General features: G+C 39.7%; 1 protein-coding gene across 2 annotated transcripts in view; it reads right to left on the minus strand.

Moving 5' to 3' along the window:
• Positions 1 to 19,946, minus strand: part of OSBPL10 (oxysterol binding protein like 10) — a 116,694-nt gene that overhangs the window by 12,994 nt on the left and 83,754 nt on the right. For both annotated transcript variants that reach the window (XM_030445542.1, XM_030445541.1), the window contains exons 7-8: positions 8,559 to 8,705; positions 942 to 1,425 (exon numbers count right to left, since the gene is read on the minus strand). In XM_030445542.1, coding sequence (XP_030301402.1) covers positions 942 to 1,425; positions 8,559 to 8,705 — 631 coding nt within the window. The remainder of the gene's footprint in view (positions 1 to 941; positions 1,426 to 8,558; positions 8,706 to 19,946) is intronic.

Consider the following 19,946-nt stretch of genomic DNA (forward strand, 5'->3'; position numbering starts at 1 on the left):
TTAATATAATGGTGACAAAAAGAAGCACTACTGTACATTGTCTTGGTACTTCTGGGACTACAGCCTAAAAAACTAGTTAAGAGTAAACATTTAAAATTATACACAGGAAATTACCCTCAAATCATTGCAAAAGAGACTGAATTGCTTTCCTATGTGACCTCCTGTTGGTGACCCTGCTCTGGCAGGGGGGTTGGACTCAATCATCTTTCGAGGTCCCTTCCAACCCGTAAATGTGATTCTGCTTAAAAACATCAAATCAATACATTAGCAGTCAGCAACCACACTGGTACAGGTGTGCTTATCAGTTCAGATCATCCACAAAGAATCTGCTATGACCCCCTGTTATTTCTGAATTGATGCTGAGCAATGGCAAACCACCAAAGCAGACTGAGTGTGTATGATGCAGCAAATCACAATCACTCAACTACATGACTTCCTATGAAGCTTGAGACAATACAGTGACTTTATAACACTACAGAAACCCTGATTATTTGCAAAACTATGAAAAAAAGAATGTTTGGCTTAAGTAAAAATGTGTTTTCTCTTATTGCTTTGTTCCAATTGTAAAACTGTCCCATACCAAATCATCTTACTTTAAAAGTGCAAGAGCAAGAAAAATAATAAACATCATAACAAATAATAAACATTCAAATGTTCTTATAGACTATTCTATCAGTAGGCATTTGCTACTTCAAGCTAACACATGGCTGTAATTAACAGTCTCACATAAATATAAGCACACACCTATATACATGACATTCTGTCTGCAGAAAAAAAACACACTTTGAACCCTACAGTTTAGTTCCAAACGTTAAAAACAAGAATAGCCACAAGTTTCAAATGAAAGGGCCAGAGGCAGAGCAAGCAGGAAAATATCTGGGTGCTGACAACCACAACATTAGATCAGAAAGAAAACAATAAATTAAAAGTACATTTCTTACCTTCACCTACCATAGAAACACCTATTGACATGCCCATAAACTTGCTTTTGGTCCACACGTGAGCGTTCACACACATTTTCTTCTCTTTGCACTCACAGTAAAAGCAAGACACCGGCGGGTGATGGGAAACTTGTTCAGCTACAAACCTCAGCTTGTAGCACGTGGACTGGTCCGGGCTAAACTCCTTGGTTGGGTCCTTGGAAACCGCAGAGGCCCCGTTAGTTCTGAACCCTTTCACTTGATCTTTAGGCACATCCCACGAGCAATGAAACGTTTCACCAATTATAGGGTTATAGGGCTTCTTGGCAACTGCTCCCTTTCGGCCTTCGTGAAAAGCTGTTAGATAATACTCCACAAAGCAGATAATTCTTTCCTCAGGAGTGGCTCCAGCTGCAATTGACAAAAACAGGTCTGGATGGGCCATGAAATTTGCATACATCTCCAGCAGGGATCTTTTCTCCAAAATAAATGTTGGAAGCACTACCTGTATGCAAAGCAGACAAAGGCAGATATGATTTCCCCGTGATCATACTACCACAGGGGGAGGGGAGGGGAACAGTTATGACAGCTGCAATTATGGCTCTGCCAACTTTCAGGGAGAGCCAGTTTTTCCTCCCTGCCACAGCAATTTCATTTTCTTTACAGTGTAAACAATGAGAGAAGGAAAAAGCAGCAGCATTGATAGCCATGCAGGCTGCTTCCTATTTCATTATGATTCTCAACAGCAGCTCACGCAAGAGGGATGGGCTGTTCCGCTCACATGGAAATCTGCCTTTTCCTCTCCTCTCAGTTAACAAACCAACCATTGTTGTCATTGTTGTTTACAGGAGATAACAACATACTTTGATGTAAATTAATTCACATCAAGCACCAAACCCAGTGTATCATAACCCTCCAAAAAGAGGCAGGCACACCCTCCTCCCAAACCACTGGAAGATGAATAAATATAAAATATAATAATTTATATAAACATATACATCACCAATTTGTAAGGGGTGGAGTAAGGGGTAAGGGGCTCATCTACCCATTCTGTCAAACATACAGGCTCCCAATTCCACTCCTGGGCCCCTGACCAACCACAGCATATGAATTAGGTCCATTCCAAACTCTAACAAACCAAGCCAACTAGATCCAACTAAAAAAATCTCTGTGTTTCCAAGGATAAAACTACACCAAGGACCCTTCCCAATAGGCTGTGGGCAAGAAAACAGTCTGACTCCCTTTGCATTACATGATCATACACGTTATGTTCCCTCCCAGGCCAAATCCCTTGCTGCCTCCACACTATTCTGTCACCCCCAAGCACACAGCAGGTCCCCTCAGTTTGAGCTTGCACATGCTATTGTGTCCCCCTCCATGCCTTCACCTTATTTCAGACAAGCTGAAACAAACAAAACTTGCACAAACTTTTACGTTAACCCCCTGGGACTAGAGAAGCTCCAGGAGTCCCAGAAAAAAATCTGGACTGAGCACTGGGCAGTCTGCACTGGAGGGAGGCAGCCCTGAGTGCTTTTGGATGTAGTCTTGAGTGACCCATCTACAACACACATGCTGCCAAAGTCACCCACTGAGAAATAACACTTTGTTAAAAGTTTTCAGTGAAACATCCTGGGGTGCACTGCAAGTCAGACAAAGGCTACAGAACCTAAAAGAATTTCTCTCTCTTCCCTTTCCATTGCACTCCAGACCTTGCGTGGGGTCCACCACAGAGGAACTCAAGAGGTTACTCCTGAGTGACCAAGAAGGAAATTCTGGCACACACAGATTTGTCCAGAGTCAAGTGGTCAGTGATGCCATATGCAGCCCAAACAGCTGTTCTCTATTAAAGCAATTCTTCCACTTTCCTCTAATCCTTCATTTACTTCATTCTTTCTTTACTTTTTCCTTCCCCAAAAACAAGGGTTATTTACTGCAGGCAGGGAGCCACCATTCAAACATAAACACATTTGTTTTCCCCACTTTGGCTCCAGCTTGATGTTCCAAGTGGAACCAAAGCGCAGTTCAATCCTTTTGAACCCCATGGATAATGAAATAGAAGCTGTCAAACTTTTATTCACCACTTAGTTCCTTTCAAAGAAAACTTGTAAACAGGAAGAAAAATTCCAGTCACAACAGCTCAAACACAGTCTTAAGAGCTACACAGGAAGCCAACATAGCAGGACTGCAAAAACCAGGTCACTGCTCCATTTGGTAACACCCATGCTCTCTTCCTGCATGTTACTTGCACACATACACTCTTTTATAGGCCAATAAACTTTAACAAGTTTCACTACAAATCAAAGTTCCACCTGCAATATTCCTCAGACTCTACCCTGCAAGTCTTGGGAATGAGGCCTCAAAAGATGAAGGGCCTTAACTTTACACCCTGTGTGGCCAACTATTGAGTCCTAAAGACAGTCCGCAGTCCCCACGGTGGTGTGACAGTGAGGGGCTGAGGAGACTGAATTTGAAAAGTAAAATCTAAAACTGTGGAAGGCAAAGTGGAAAGGCAGTAGATTTCTTACAGTATTTCAACTCTTCAGGCAATTCTCTCTTACTAGCAACATCCTCACTGTGACCAAACACTCATATGCAATACAGTGTTTTTTAAAACTCAATTGAGCATTAGTGAAACTCAATAGAGGATCTCATTTTAATATAAATTGTACTGTCAAAGACCAGGTTATCAAAGAGAAAACCAACAGCAAAACAGAAAAAAAACCGCACCACTTTTATGTAGAAGTGCAAGTAGTGACTACCATGAGTTCACTGCACAGACTTCAAAGGGCAAAGAAACTCATTTGAATATGCAGCACTCTGCATCTCATTATGTCCAAGTATCTCTCTAAAGTGACCTTTATTAGCACAAATGGAGGAGGAAAAAAAAACTGCAGACCATACTTAAGATGATGCAAATTTTCTGATACAACACTAAGATTGCTGTGGTTTCATCCTACTGCTGTGATCATCATCTTCATAACCACTCTCATGAGTAGCACACAAGCTGTGTGCTTTGCAGCTACATACTTAATATAGCTATACCAACACATCCACTAAATGAGATGTTACGAATCATTGGACTCTTGTTATTCCTTTTTTAAAAAAATCAATTTAAAATCTGAATAAAGCTTGTACTTTATTCAAAAATAAGTCAAATAACCTCACATTAGAAGCCCAACTAAAATGGACACAATATGCTTAATTATAGCAGGAAAGGATCCACTGCAAAACACTGAATAACAGAATTGCTTCCACAAAAGGAGGCAGAACTACCTATGAAAAACTCAGTTGTAACCTTATGTGGCTCCAGTGCTAGAAAACACACCTAGAAAACATTGCCTTTTACCAGATAATGTCACAGCCTCAAAGTTTCAATATGCACCACACACTAATATAGTCAACCCCATCCCTTCCCCCACCAAAAAAAAAAAAAAAAAAAATCACACCAGTTAATTTTTTTTAATTGGCCCTATTGTGATTTCTGCATAAATATGCAAACCAGAAGTAAACAAATATGGAAGCATAAGACATTCTTCATGCACTTTGGTAGTACTGTAGCTTCCCAAGGAATGAGGTTTTCAACTCATCTGCAGCCAAAGAGAATGCACTGTTCAGACAAAATACACTGAGGACCTACGTTCTTTATATTTTCTTTGGACAATGACAATTTATTATTTTACTTGTAATTGGTTGAAAAGTCAAAACTGCCTAATTTTTTCCTCTGAGAAACAGTCAGCATGACAAATGGACAAAAGGATCTCCCTACAATAAATAATAAACTGCTGAAGCCTGAAGTAAAACATCTACTGATCGCATTCTAAAATGTTAGAATAACCTCTGTTCTTATGTCTTCTCAGTCTTCATGTGAAATTAAAGCAGTTTAAGAGGCATTCTTCCATTTTCATTGAGGTCAAAAAGAGGATATTGGTTCAAAGCTTGATCATTATCTCCTAGCTTTTAATTCTGAATGATCTGAATGAGGATCTGAACTGAGAAAAGTAAGAGCATGAATTCTTAAGAATAGAGTATTCCCACTACTATTTACTATGAGGCAAAAGATGGTGTCAGCACCATTCCCTACTTCTTTTCATTAATCTGACCAACTCTAAGATGTCCTTCTCTTACAAAAGCTTTCACACTGCTATCTCTGTTGCTGTGGGAATAAACCAGGTCATTTTCATCCCATTTGTATTTCAAAATTACAATGTATAAGTACATTGACAAGCAAATTAAAAACCTAGGACATCATCAACACAGTACAATGTTAATTCACAATGGGTTGATATTCTGCAGAATTACTGGCAGCTCTTTTACACAGAGGAGCAGCCCTTTATTTTTAGCACACACTAACTGTGTAGGGGAGGTGAGGGAATCCAGGGATGAAGGGGAGCGATCACCCATCTGTACAAATTGTCAGCATTAATTTCAATCCATCAGATGTCATTTGCAAAACACATTTATCAAGCTGTCAAGTTAGTTTTGGCGCTACCTTTTCATTTTTCAAAAGTCTGAAGAACAAACAAATTAGAAACTTTGTTTCCCTGCAGTAATTCCAATTTTAAATGAGGTTTAAAGTCCTGGCCCATTGCAAGGTGTCAGTTTTGTACTATGTTGTGTTGCAAACTGCTCCCCTTCCCAACTCTCTCTAGCAGCTATTTGGCCACCACAGAGCCTTGCCTGGTCTAGCAAATCACAGGATCATAGAATTTTCAGGGTTGGAAGGGATCTTTAAGATCACCTAGTTCCAACCCCCCTGCCAAGGGCAGCAACACCTCCCACTAGATCACGTTGCTCAGAGCCCTGTCCAGCCTGGCCTTAAAAATTTCCAGGGATGGGGCTTCCATCACCTCTCTGGGCAATCTGTTCCAGTGTCTCACCACCCTCATGGCGAAGAACTTCTTCCTAACTTCAAATCTAAATCTACCCTCCTCTAGTTTGAATCCATTCCCCCTAGTCCTATCACTACCTGACATCCTAAAAAGTCCCTCACCGGTTTTCTTGTAGTCCCCCTTCAGACACTGGAAGGCTACAATAAGGTCTCCTTGGAACCTTCTCCTCTCCAGACTGAATAACCCCAACTCTCTCACTCTGTCTTCACAGGAGAGCTGCTCCAGCCCTCTGATCATCCTCATGGCCCTTCCCTGGACACGCTCCAGCACGTCCATGTCCCTCCCATAGGGGCTTCAGAACTGGATGCAGCTCTCCAGGTGAGGTCTCATGAGAGCAGAGTAGAGGGGGAGAATCCCACGCTGATTTAATTACTTCCATGTGGGTGCTTTCCTTCCTGTCAGCTCCTCATTAAAAGGCAAGGCAGCAGGACACGTTTCCAAGGTGCAACATCACACGTGGCTGTCGTCACTGTGGGAAATTCATGTCAGTGCCAGCAAGGCCACCACTAACATAAGCAAGCACCCCGTAGGAAAAGATGCTGTTTCCTCTGATATGGTACAAGAAGATAATTATTATGCATCCAGAACCAAAAGCCATCAAGGGCACTGAAGAGCTGTTTTGCTCACGTGTTTGTCCCGTTACAATGCGCAAGCTGAAAAAAATGAGCCAAAGAAACGAGCCCAGGGAGGGTGGCACAGAAAAGGGAAAGATACAAAAAAACCCCTCAGATATCTGTGACCATCTTCCAGCAGATGCTGACCAGCATCAGGGCTATCAGTAATCTGACTTTCAGGCAAATAATGAAAAAAGAGAAGAGGTGCAGCCAACAAACTAAGCTTTACTGTCACACATCTGTGGCCCTAAGGGCCTCATGTCAGGAAGCACAGTTAATAAAAAAAGCAGCCAGCTGTTGTGCAATTCTTTTTTTTAATCCGAAAAATGGTCCAAAAAACGATATGCTCATGTGGCATGTCTCATTAATACTCATCACATGTGTATTCGTGCATCACAGAGACTGGAGGTAGACCTAACTCTGCCATATGCCTTTTCCTCTTTTCAGACAGTGGGTATTGTATTACACATCCATGACAGCATTCTGCCATACTATAGATCTGATAATATTCATCACAGTCCTCAAAAACTCCAAGAGCACTGTGTAAAAATTATGTTATCATATATATTTCCCTTTCTTCTTTTCTTAGAACTGTCTACATCTACAGGAATTTCTCTAATTTACATTAGCTGTGTGTCTTTGGGTTTTTTTCCTCCTCTGCCATGACAAAAATATTACACCAGAAATCAGGGAAGAAAAACCTGTTTCATTACCAAATACAAAATATTTAGAAGAGACAAGAAGAACTGATAAGGAATCTTATTCTAGTTTAAATGGACTGAGACAAGTCTTAACAAACCGACATAGAAAAGAGCTACAGAAAAGTGAGGAATTTCAGAAAAACAAAATCAAAAATGAACTGCGCATAACCCCAGACATACTAAAAAGTGACAAGTATAAATTATTCCCAAATTAAATTATGAAACTTTTTAGAGCAAACATTAATTTCCGTGCAGCTATTCAAAAGCTATACTTAGCAGCAGATCACAAGACTGCTTAGTCTTAAAAATGTAAGTATTTTTAAATATTATCAATTGTTCCCAGGGAAACAGAAAAGACTATATTAAGAAAGCTTTCTTTTGTAAGAAGGTGATAGTAAAAATAGATTTTCATTAGTAAGTAAGATCAAAAGGAAAGCAGATGAACTCTTCAGAATATCAAAATGCCCATGAAGAGCCTCCCCTGCATAGTCACTTCATGCACAAGGGTAATGCTGTGGTCATCCCAAGCTTTTATTTTTTTATGGAGGGACTGGCTCAGAATGAGCTCTTCTTATTTGTGGAAATGGCTTATAGTGGTTTTATTGGGTTAGTTTTGTTTTGTTTTGTTTTTTTAAGTATAAAACCTTTGTGGAAGGAAAGGGTATTCTATATCTTTACAAATATCCTCATGAGAAGGATTCATTGGAATCATTAGACTACACAAAAGAGCCATTCCCTGCCTTCAGAACATCTACCTCATTTCCAAAACTCTAAGGAGGTATGAGAAATTTCACAGACACCATAACTTTTCTGATCATGTCAGTATGGGTAGGGTCATGACAGTACTGGTTACAGGACCAGAAGGATGCAGAGAAGCTTAAACTGCTGAGCTGCTTAGCACAGACAAGAGCAGGGATACATAGAAGACTGTAATTTGTTCACCATCACTGTTTTTCTGAAGCTGCCAAGTAATTAAATAGACTCCAACCCACAGAGAAGTAACACGAACACATATCTCCTTCCATAAAACTCATAGTTCCTCAAGCACTCGGTGCACTCTGACTTAACATATATGTGGAATACATACACAATATATAGTTGTTTTGAAAGACATAAAAAAAACCCATTAAAGAGTTTCTGAGGTTTTTAATTCTTCTTTTCTCCTTCACTTCCTTCTGACCTTGTTTCCCCTATCCCTAAAATACCCAATATGGTCACATCATGTGAAAGGCTGTTTAGCAGGAGATACCACACCATAACTCTCTGCAACCTTTAGGAAGAGTCAAACTCCACTGCCCACACAAATGGACAAATGGGCAAGGGGGCAAAAATGCTCACAGGAGTCACATGCATACAAACACACACACACACACACAGAAGGATGAGAAGAATTAAAAAGAATGAACAATTATAAATGAGATACAGTGTCCATACCCTGGTAAGGTCCATGCCAAGTTTGAGCTGAGAGATGAGATGGAGAATTACGCTACGTTGATCATCCATGACTCCTAAATCCTCTTCTTCATTATCTTCAGTATCTGTCATTTCATCTTCAACTAGGATCAACTCAGAGGCTGAAAGCTGAAATGAAAAGAAACATCACCATCTGGGCAAAAAAATACACTATGGTTTTCTCCATCATGTACACTTAAAAATGGAGCTGTCTCAATGGAACCAAAGACAGCCTCTGTTAAAACCAAGAAAGAATACAAATTTAAAATAAATTTTAAATCCAGTGAGGGGCTCATGGTGCATTTTGATCCTATCCTCAGAACAAAAGTGGTATCTGATGCTAATTTATACTTTATATTCTCATGTCTACATTGCAGAGATACCAAACAAAAATCACAGCAAAATAAAGAGATCTTCTATTTATTAAATAGAAGAACTCAGCTGAAAATGAGTCCTGAAGAGTTTGTTTCATAGCACTCTCCAGCAGATATTCATACCTTACACCTAAATGCTGCCTGACCTGATTTCAGACTGTTTCTCCTTTTCTCTATCCATGTTATATACCTAGGAAAGTCAAGACTATGAAATGAAGGAGATGAAATGACAACTATAATTGAAGTGTACACCTTTGAAAATACACACAAAACTAAGACCTAGATTTTGTGGGTTAGACTTTATGACATTTGCACTACCACACTGCTTCACAGTACAATACATCCAATACTGCCCAGTTTCCAGAAATACCAGCTGAAAATCAAGTGAGAGACATCATGCCATTTCCTTTCAAGAAAAGCTTTACAGCAAAAAGGGGTAATGATTTGTGGTACTTTATTTCCCCTCAGGGCTTACAATACATTACTAACAATAATCCAAACAGGTAGTTATTTTGTTCAGTCTACCGAAATCACTCTGTAAGCCTTCCAGATATATATTTAGCTAAGTTTTTTGTACTTGAAAAAAGCTGTTGGGTTATACAGCTGAAAAATTTACAGCCCAGCATCTCATTACTCCCCAAGATTTCCATGCTGTAAGACAACCTTACCTGCAAAAGTTAAGGTAACTTCAAGCTAAATAGCTTTTATGGAGACACAGCTAGTTATAGAAAATGAAAAATTCATCTCACTGTAAAAAACTTTGAAAATGAAAAGTTTCATTACAGACAGATGATATTTAGAATTAGGCTTCAAATTAATATTTCTGAATTAACATTTTAGAGAACCCCTCAGGTGAACAGCAGCTTGTATAAGAAGGGTGCCTCTGAAATTTAGTTATTTACAGATGTTTCCAAGAATCACATAAAATGAATAAAGTGTTTTCTATATTTTTTTTAATTAAATAAAAGTTAGGTAACAATTCTCAAGAGAATAGCTGTTTGGTGATATCCAAGGACATCTGAATTATGCTTTACAACTACTTTATTTAGAAACTCGAATATGTAGATTACATAAAACAGAATCTGGTGAGCTGTAACCTCAACAGCTTGGAGCTGTTCAAAAGGATGAAGCACACACTTTCTTCTTCCCATTCCCTCAGCAAATAAAAAGATAGAACAATAAGTCCTTTCCTCCCAAAACACACAGCATTATAACCCAACTGATGCCCGACTGACAAGTTCAATTAACACAAAACCTGACAACGTCACACAAAATTATCAGTCGGGGAGGCATAAAACACAGAAGCCTGTCTCGGCTGTACAGGCTAGAATTCATTCGTAGGGAGCGTGGAAAAAGCAGGATGAGAACTTACAGTAGATGCTTCCACAGGAGGTTTCCCTTTGATCCAGCTTGACCTCATTGAGAGCACTGAGCTACCGAGCAAGCACTCCTGATGCTGCTACTGCCATAAACAGAGCTCGCGGCAAACAAGCTCCAGCAGGAATTAATAATGCTAGGGGAAGGGGGAAAAAAAAAAAAAAAAAAAGCAAGGGAACCTCCCCTCCTCACTCCCAACCCCCTCTTTTTTCCTTTTTTTTTTTTTTTTTTTGGCTACCCACTGAGTTGGGAGTGTGTGTGCCGGATGTCAATCTGCTCCTTGCGTCTCCAGTCACATGGCACCCAGCTCAGGCAGCTCCAATGCACGCAGCTCCAACTGGGAAACGCTGCTGCTGCTGCTGCTGCTTCCCCAAGGATAACCCCGTGGGCTGTCCTCCAGGTGGGAGGCAGGGAGGGAGGGACATGAGTGTGCATGAGTGTGACAACGTGCTAGCAGGTAGCAATCCTCCCCAAGTGAACATCTCGCAGCTGCGGAACCTTTATAGCTGTTACCAGCGTCAGGAAATGAACAGACCACAAATCAACAAGTTCACAGATTAAATTTCATATTAAGGATTTTCATTTTCTCCTGAAAACTGCACGTTCACTCGGGGACAGAAATCCTTCTGTCTTTTTGGCTAAAACAGGCTTTAGGTTTTCCACGCCTTTCACAGGGTTATTAAAAGAACAGCAACAGCCTCTCCTTGCTACTCTGCAAAATGTGCACAGTGAGGGCAAGCAACACTATAAATAGTTTAGGTGCTCAGGATAGCAGTGTTTGCATTAATTTAAATGAAAGACTTTCTCCTCATTGGGAAAGGTAAGCACAATGCAACGTTAGGATTAAGCATCTTTAATGCCCATTCTGCAGTGAGGTTTATAATTTTAATTATTCTAACTCCCCCCTCTTTTAAAAATGTGTACAGGGGCACCAAAAATCCCACAACTCTAAAATTAGAATTATCAGCATTCTGGTGACCTTCAGTACATTTAGAATGACATCAGGCATCTGCATTTTTCCTCACCTTTCAAGAAAGTAAGAACTTCAAGCAGCAATTTACAATGTATGTCGCAGGAACTGCACAGCACTCATCTTTATATTATAATATTCTTGCTGTATTTTCCTCTCTTCTCATTAGCTGTTCTAGGTCATTACTGAACTACTTTTTAAAAGCACAGAAAACAGACATTTCTTTTTGCTTTTGTAATGCGTATTTTCTTGAATAAAAGCAACCACGTAAGAGTGTGTGGACATAGAGCCACAAAACACAAAGCTACCATATTTTTCAAGGGTCATAAAAGTCCAAGCAGGCTTTTAATTCTTTTTCTTTCCACAGAAATAGCATGCAGTTTAGTAGTACTCAATGTGCCAGCATGTGGTAGCATGCAAAAGATTATTTTGAGTGATTATCCTTTAATGGCAGCTTTTCTGAATTATCAGATACAGGCATTTCCTTGCACAAAAAAAAAAAAAACCAAATAATAATAATAACATTGCAAAGCTGAACTAGGAAAGAAGTGATTTGCTCCATTGCTGTGTGGTCAAAGCATAATGCAAAAGCTATTGACCCCCAGGCAGCTCAGCCTGGGAATGAACAGCAAAGCTGGGCTTGGGTGCCAACCCTGAGAATCAAATAATCAGTTGCAAACAAGTACCAAAAAGAGGCTTATATTTAAAATAATTATTATTAAACTGCATTCCCACCATTGGGCTGAAGCACCAACATTTTTCAGAAAAATCTGCTAGAAATGCCATGAAGGGATTCACTTCAGAGTTTAAAGGCTGAAGGCATGAGAACACACACTGGCAGAGATCTATTTTAAACAGGTCACTTCACTAGGACTGGGATCAATTAATTGAGAGAGGTCATCTGCTGGGATACAAAACGGATGCTCTAGTCAGCAGTCTACATCAGAAAACATGCTGATTCTTTTTTAACAGATAAAAGCAGTAAGGGAAAGAAATTGTTTCTGAAGAAAACAATCTGAATTTAACAGAAATGTCTTCAGGGGGGAAAAAAAAAAAACAAAAAAAAACCAGACTTCATCAAGCCTGGGATAGAATCACAGAGTTAACAGCTACGCTTTTGGCAAAGGGCAAATCTACTCCTGTTTTTCCAAAACCTCTTCCACAAGTTAATTTCTCAAATTAACTGCTGTGCTGGAAATTAGTTTTCAGATAATTAGTTCAATTGTAAGTCTTGCAGCTTCTTTCTCCATCATACTTCACAAACCATATCATGCAAATTCTGGCCAGCATGATCTCATCTTTTTGCTGATGTTTTTGGGAGGGGAAAAAAGGAATATACAGAATCACAGGATCGTTTAGGTTGGAACAGACTTCTTGAGGTCCTCTTGTCCCACACCCTGCTCAAGCAAGGATACCTGGAACAAGCTGCCGAGGACCAAGTCCAGCTAGGTTTTGAGTATTTCCAAGGATGGAGCACCCACAACCTCTGTGGGACACCTGTACCTGTGTTACAGCAAAAAAGCATTTTCTGATGAATATGACTGATTTTCACGTGCCTATTTGCCCCTAGTCCTGTCACTGGGCACTGCTGAGAAGACTCTGGCTTCCCATTCTTCACTCCCTCCCATCAGGTATTTACATACACTTAAAAGATCACCATGAGCATTCTCTTCTCGAGGTTGAATAGTCTCAGCTCTCTCAGCCTCTCCTCACGTGAAGGATGCTCAAGAGCTTTCACCTTCATGGACCTGTGCTGGACACATGACAGTAGCTCCCTGTCTCTCTTGCACTGTGGAGCCCAGAACTGCAGATGTGGTCTCACTGTGCCAAGCAGAAGGGAAGGATCACCCCACTCCACCTGCTGGCAAGGTTCTTCCTGCAGCAACCCAGGATGCTGTTGGCCACCTTTGCCACAAGGGTGCATTGCCAGATCATGGTCAGCTTGTTGTCTACGAAGATCCCAGGGTCTCCTTTGCAGAACCATTTTCCAGCCAGTTGGCCCACTGGTATTGCTGCAAGGGCTTACCCTCAGGCATCCCCAGATGCAGGGCCTGGCATTTCCCTGTGCTGACCTTGACAAGATTCCTCTCTGTTCAGCTTGTCAAGATTCCTCTCCACAGCAGCACAACCCTCTGGTGCATCAGCCACTCCTCCCATTTTATTTTTTTTTATCATCTACAAACTTGCTGAGGGTGCACTCTGCCCTACTGTCCAGGTCTTTATTAAAAGATGCTGAACAGTATTGACCCTTGAGTGACTGGCCTCCAACTGGGCCTTGTACCCCATCCAGACAGTTTTTAATCCACCTCACTGCACACTACTCTGATCATACTCTGTCAGCCTGACTATGAGGATGTTGTACAAGACCAGATCAAAATCATTACCAAGATCAGAGCAAACAACATCCACTGCTCTCCCCATATGCACCAAGCTAGTCACTTCGTGGGAGAGGGCTATCATGTTGGTCAAGTATGATTTCTCCTTTGTAGATCCATGCTGACTACCCCTGATCACCCTTCCATCCTTCATGGCTTGGAAATGCTTGGGTTAGTTGCTTGGGTTAGTTCCTTTTCCAGGGATCAAGAAGAAGCTGGCCAACCTGCAGCTCCCCAGATGTTGCCAGAACATCCTCATATGGTTCTTCTTGCCCTTTTTAAAGACAGAAGTGACATCTGCTTTCTTCCACCCTTCATTAACTTCATCCCAAATACCTTGACCCTCTAAATACAATAGATGGTGACCTTAAGATGACATTGGCCAAATTCCTCCATGTTCATAGGTGCATCCCCTCAGGACCCATGGAGTTACCTACATGCAGCTTAAGTGCTGCCTAACCTGTTCCTCTTCCACCAAGGTTAAGACTTCCTCCAGATTTTCTCTCAGATCTCGAATGCCTGGGATTGCTAAAGGCTGATTTCACCAGTAAAGACTGAGGCAAAGAAGGCACTGCATATCTCAGCCTTTCCTCCATCACAGTTATAAGCAGAGTTATTATAAACAGCAACACACAGAGCATTTGTACAGGATTCGTAAGGCAATTCTTCCTGTAATTACACCAAAATATTCTAAGAATTTTCATTAAGGCATTAAAAGGTTTATGTACTACGAAAAGGACTGCATTTGGGAGCAAGAGGATGAATCTCAGAAACACAATGCATCTGGAGAAAAAGACATCATTTAATAATATCTTAAGGTAAATAAATAGTTCTTTCCACATTAAACAAAAAAATGCAAAAGAAATACTAAAAAAGTAACACTGTATGAAACATTTCTGCATCAAGAAAAAGACGTAATACATTACTTGAAGGGCTTGTTCAGAAGCAACATTAAACAGAACTAGCACTTTCAAACTAGGCAAGGAGTGCTACATTTTCTATAGTCATCTAATTACAATTCATTATACTAGTGCATACAAAAGTCAAAGGCCTCGTTTTCAGATTCCCTTTGTTAATGATATAGGCTTGCAAGCATCAATTCCACTTGTACTTGTGTAACTTGAGAGCTCACAAACAGGTTTTCTGTGGGTGTAAGACTAAATATAACTCTTTAAGGTCAGAGAGCTTTAGCACATTTACATGTATGTGACAAATTTACCCCATGAGATTTTCACCAGTCTCAAGATGAAAATTAGGATTCTTTTTGTAAAGTAGATACAGTAAGAATACCCTAAAAGTAGTACTATATAATGAGCTGCTAGCATCTTGCAGGGCTCGTCACTGGATCAGAACAGACAAAACTGCACAAACTTAAATGCATCACTTGTCTTCTCCCAGCATGTACACCTTGAAAATATTTAATTGCATTTACTACCAGCTGTGGCATGCACCTGACACAAAAACATGCAAGCTTACTGCACCCACCCCACGTTAGCAGTGACAAGAATCTCAAAGGTAGTTTGTCCAGTAAGTTGTACTTAAACTATTTTAAGTGCAGAGTAGCATATTAGGGTGCTGTTAAAGGTATGATTTCCTCATAGAAAATTGAAATTGATAATAGAAATAATACAGAAAATTTCAGTTTACTTCAACCTAAATCTTGAAACAAAACAAACATGTAGTGAAATGAGGCAACCAGGTGCCACTAATTGCCAGGGAGTGGCATGAGCTTGTGTCAAGCCCACCTGTGCCTAATTAGGGGAGGCCCCCACTGCACATGAGCAGGACCAGGGTGCCAATAAAAGGCCCTAATCAGGCACAGGTGGGCTTGACACAAGCTCATGCTCACTCCCTGGCAATTAGTGGCACCAGGTTGCCTCATTTCACTAAACAAACAAAACCTCAAATACACTGACTTCAAACCCACTGTAAATACCAAAATCATCATCTAGGCATTTCTCTAACTCCCAAAGGCATTTACAAATAATAGAGACATACCTGGTTAGAAAAGTAACTGCTGCACCTGTGTTTGAGGTATGAGAGAGAGGGTTTAAAGCTTTTATATAATCCTGGATACATACATCATTGATAAGCCAAATCACAGAATATTTAGTAGAAAAACATTGAATTACGAAAGAAAATGTAAAAAGTGCCCAGAAACTGACTTCTTACCAAGTTTGGTTGTGTTCTGTAATGCAGGTCTCTAGAGCAAAATTACATTTTTCAGACTAGGACTATCAATGATTAAAAAGGTCATACTTTGTTTGTGTGTGTCTGTGTGTGTATGGATAATTCAAATGTATTCTGTGATTTGTTATCTGGCTTTCTTTATTGAATATGCTAAACACAGTGGATGTTAAGGTCTCTCCAGCTAGGGACAAGTGGAAGGATTAATGTGTGGCAATGTCAGCAATCTTTCACACAAGATCAACTGTATACAATATGAAATAGCAGATTCATCTATTGAACCAAGCAATACGTAGCTCTCTTTAGGACATCCTTCCTTCAATGTGAAGCAAGCGGGCAAAGAAGATATTAATCTTGATGCTAATACTTTAAAAATATAGACAGGCTGACATATGTATGATGCAAGCAAAGAAAATAAACACAAAACCTGTACCTTCAGTGACAAATAGATCTGCAATCTTTTTCCTTTCCAACAAAACTGATCCACTAGGCATCTGGAGGCAAGAGCATTATCTGGATATTCATGATTTTGAGTGCTTTACTAATGCTTTTTTGTTTATGTTTTGCAGTAGTATCTGGGGGAACAGAAGTCTTTTCATCCTTAAAGATAAAGCTCAGAAAGCTTCCTGTTCATACACTGCAGATGTGTCTAACTCCGACCTGTGACCATATTTAGGGGTAAAGTGATGAGGACCAGATAAAATAGGAATTTCAGAAGAAAAAGGATTGATTTGTTCAAAGAGCAGGGAAAAAAAAGCATGTGACATGAAATAAAGGGTATCTATGTTTATGTTGAAGTATAGCCTGCATAAGACTTCACAAAAATATGAGAACATAACCATGAAAGTGATTATGTTTAAGATTAAAGAATCAATCAGTGACTTTACATCTTTTTAAACAGATATCCCCTTCTGAGTTACCTACAGCACTGTAATCCTATTACACACAAGGGTTTGTTGGATAATTTTTTCCCTACAAGCTCTTTGTAAGACAATTCCTCTGGAAAATTTTCATAAACCTAAGGCAGTCAGTCCTGAAAAGCAGCTAATGCTCAAGCCCAGACTCCACAGGAAAACATTAGATACCAGAACAAGTCCCCACACATCTTGCGAGCATCTTTCTTGAAATGAGGGCTCTGGAACTACAGCACTGTAGTTCTAAACCCTAAATCACAGGAGAACTTTGCAGTATTTCATAATTTCAGTGAGAACTGGGAACAAATATTTTTCATCACTGGTCTCATCAGAGAGAAACTGCAACATGAGATTACAAAAAATGCACAGAGAGAAAAGCCCCACGGACTTGTCCTAAATTGAAGCAAAAAAACCTCGAGGGACAGCATAAATCACAACACTAAATTTTATGCTAACCTAAAACCATGATAAATACAGTCTTGTATCATAAACAATTTTAACAAAATCTGTTCTTAATGCAATACAGATACTAGTGAAAAACAATTTCTTTAAAGTTCTGTTTTAAGAATGTTTTTTAGAAGCCTGATAGCTATGAATACAGCATCTGACACTATCCCAAATAACTTACTCAGACTTTACAAGCTTACAGACAGCTTCCACAGTGTGGAAGGACAGATTCCTATCAACAGCCATGCAGGACTTCAGAGATGATGAGGGTTCTGAAAGTGGTGGGTTCATAACTTTTGGGAAGCTAAAGACAAAAAACTGCACTGAGCCTAGCATGGAGGCAAGTATGGCAGAAAGCTGTACTCTCTAGGCATTTCCCTGTATTAAAAGGGATCCTCTTTAGAATGAGATCCCTGGGAAGAAACCTGAAGAACTAAGGAGCAACTTGCCTCATACTGCCACAAAAAAGGGAAAACCAAACACTTTGTAACAGATCCAGCAGGTGCTTTTAGCGACTCACCAGACAGCACAGTACATTGGTAAGAAAAGGCATCATACACAAAAGAACCTTTGCTCTTGTTGATAAAATCCCTAAAGAAACTGCAATAGGTTGTGCAGAGAGGTTGTGGGACCCCCACTCCTGGAGGTACACACGGCTTGACTGGACATGAGTTTGAGCAAGCTGACCTGATTAACTCTGAATTAACTCTGGGTCCTTTCAGTCTGGAGTACTCTGTGATTCCAAAATGATTCTTCTTGCAAAGCCAGTAATTGAGAAGTTTGGAAGCAACAGAACTGAAGTAACTGAGCCAGCTGTAATTTTCTTCTCTCCTATGTAGCTGCGTATGCTAGCTAAGCAAGTTTATGGCAGAAAAATGCTGCCACGTTACTTGATAATACACCATTTTACATACTCAAGAAGGGCACAAAAAGATGGACGACTACAAATTTAACCTTTAGAATCATCTGTTTTTGCAATACTAACCTATATGTACACCCAGTCCTCACGGTGCTATTTCTGGTGTGAAATATCACATGCCAACATGTTTATAAGAGGAGAAAAATGGTAAAGGCATTTTAATATAAGCAGTATTAAAAATCGTTCCATCCACCATATGCACCCTCCTTGCTGCAACACATATACACACAAAATAAGTAAGTAAATAAAGACAGGCTCAAGTCCTCCAAAAGAGAAACAAAATCATTGTAAATCATACCAGGAGAACATTCAATATATACACAAAACAGATTGTCATCTTTCATGTGGCCAGCCTCCTGAGGCCTGGAGAACTCCACTTGAAAAGCTCCTAAGGTTTGCCCTCAGCCTGATGAATCTCTTGGTCTCTCTCAGGCTGTGAGGACAACTTTGTGGTCCCTCTACACTCTAATGTAGAGGAGTCCTGCCTCTTCCATCTTCTCCTTCCTACTATGAGACAAAGTTTTATAATTCAATACTTTCATCCCCACTGTTTCCACATTCAGAGCTTTTCAAATAAAGAATCACCACAAGCAGAACATCCTGTTTCTTCCTAGCAAGACTACGTAGGACAGCTACGTAAGACAGTTTGGATAATGATTCTCTAAACCTGAGAGAGATACTCATTGTAGAAGATTTCAGACCACCTTACTAAAATCTGGCTAAGTTGTTGACAGTCTTAATGAGATGAATAAGCTTACTAACTTATTAGTAACTTAGTAATAAGGCAGTAGAGTCAAGCCCACATACACAGACATACTAAGAAATAAAAAAAAAGCACAAAGCAAATCAATTGGCACACAATAAATCTATTGGCACACAATTCTGAAATAAAATTAGCATTGGCTTCAGAGTTCATTTTGCAGAGGCCACAGGTTTTATAATGAACAGATTAAGCAATTAATCCAATTTAACTCAACTTTTAAGCCTCACTGCAAAAGAATCTTAAGTTCTTTATACTCTAGTGACCAGTTTTCACTGAATTTTACTAATAATTATGAAATTCCAAATGAATCAGAGCCTTGTATTTATTGAAATTGGATTCAAATTTGTATATTGGATTCAAAATTGTATCATATTTTTATTTTAAGTAGGATATTATTCAGATCTATGGAAAGTAGATGGAATACATGCATTTTGGAGGTGGGAGTGACTCAACAAAATGCAATGATGTTGGCTGAAGCTAAATTTTTATTAACTATCACACATAAACAATGTTACTAGAAATTGTTTGCTGACACAGGAATTATTCCAGAAAGCTAGCAAAGCCAAAAAAAAAACCAAAAAAAAAAGCCCTAAAATTAGCTAGATTATCTAAGTCACTGTCAGTGCTGCTGTAGCAGGCTTAGGGTCACTTAATTCTACTTTTAGTGTAATTGTGCATTTAATCCTTAAATATACTTTCCCTTGATTATCCTTAAATATACCTTCAATTGATTATCTCAGATTTCATTTTTTAGATGGTCTGCTAGTGAATGGATTAACTGGTACCATCTTTGCCTAGAGATTAATTTAGAATTTTAAGTCATTACAGGCCATTTACTGTGCTTTTCAGACCAAAAAGTACTTAATCATGCGGAAGGCAAAAAGCAGACTACATTCAGAAATCCTGTAATGTTTGACCTAAACAGTGAAAAGGAACTCTCTGTAATACTGCAAATGTTACTTTCCCACCCTGATCTGTTCTCTATTCATCGCTGTGCTGGTGGCTAGCACTGCATGTCAGGGCTAAGCTGATCACCCAACACCA

This window comes from Calypte anna, chromosome 2 (genome assembly GCF_003957555.1).
Source record: "Calypte anna isolate BGI_N300 chromosome 2, bCalAnn1_v1.p, whole genome shotgun sequence".
Taxonomy (NCBI): Eukaryota; Metazoa; Chordata; class Aves; order Apodiformes; family Trochilidae; genus Calypte; species Calypte anna.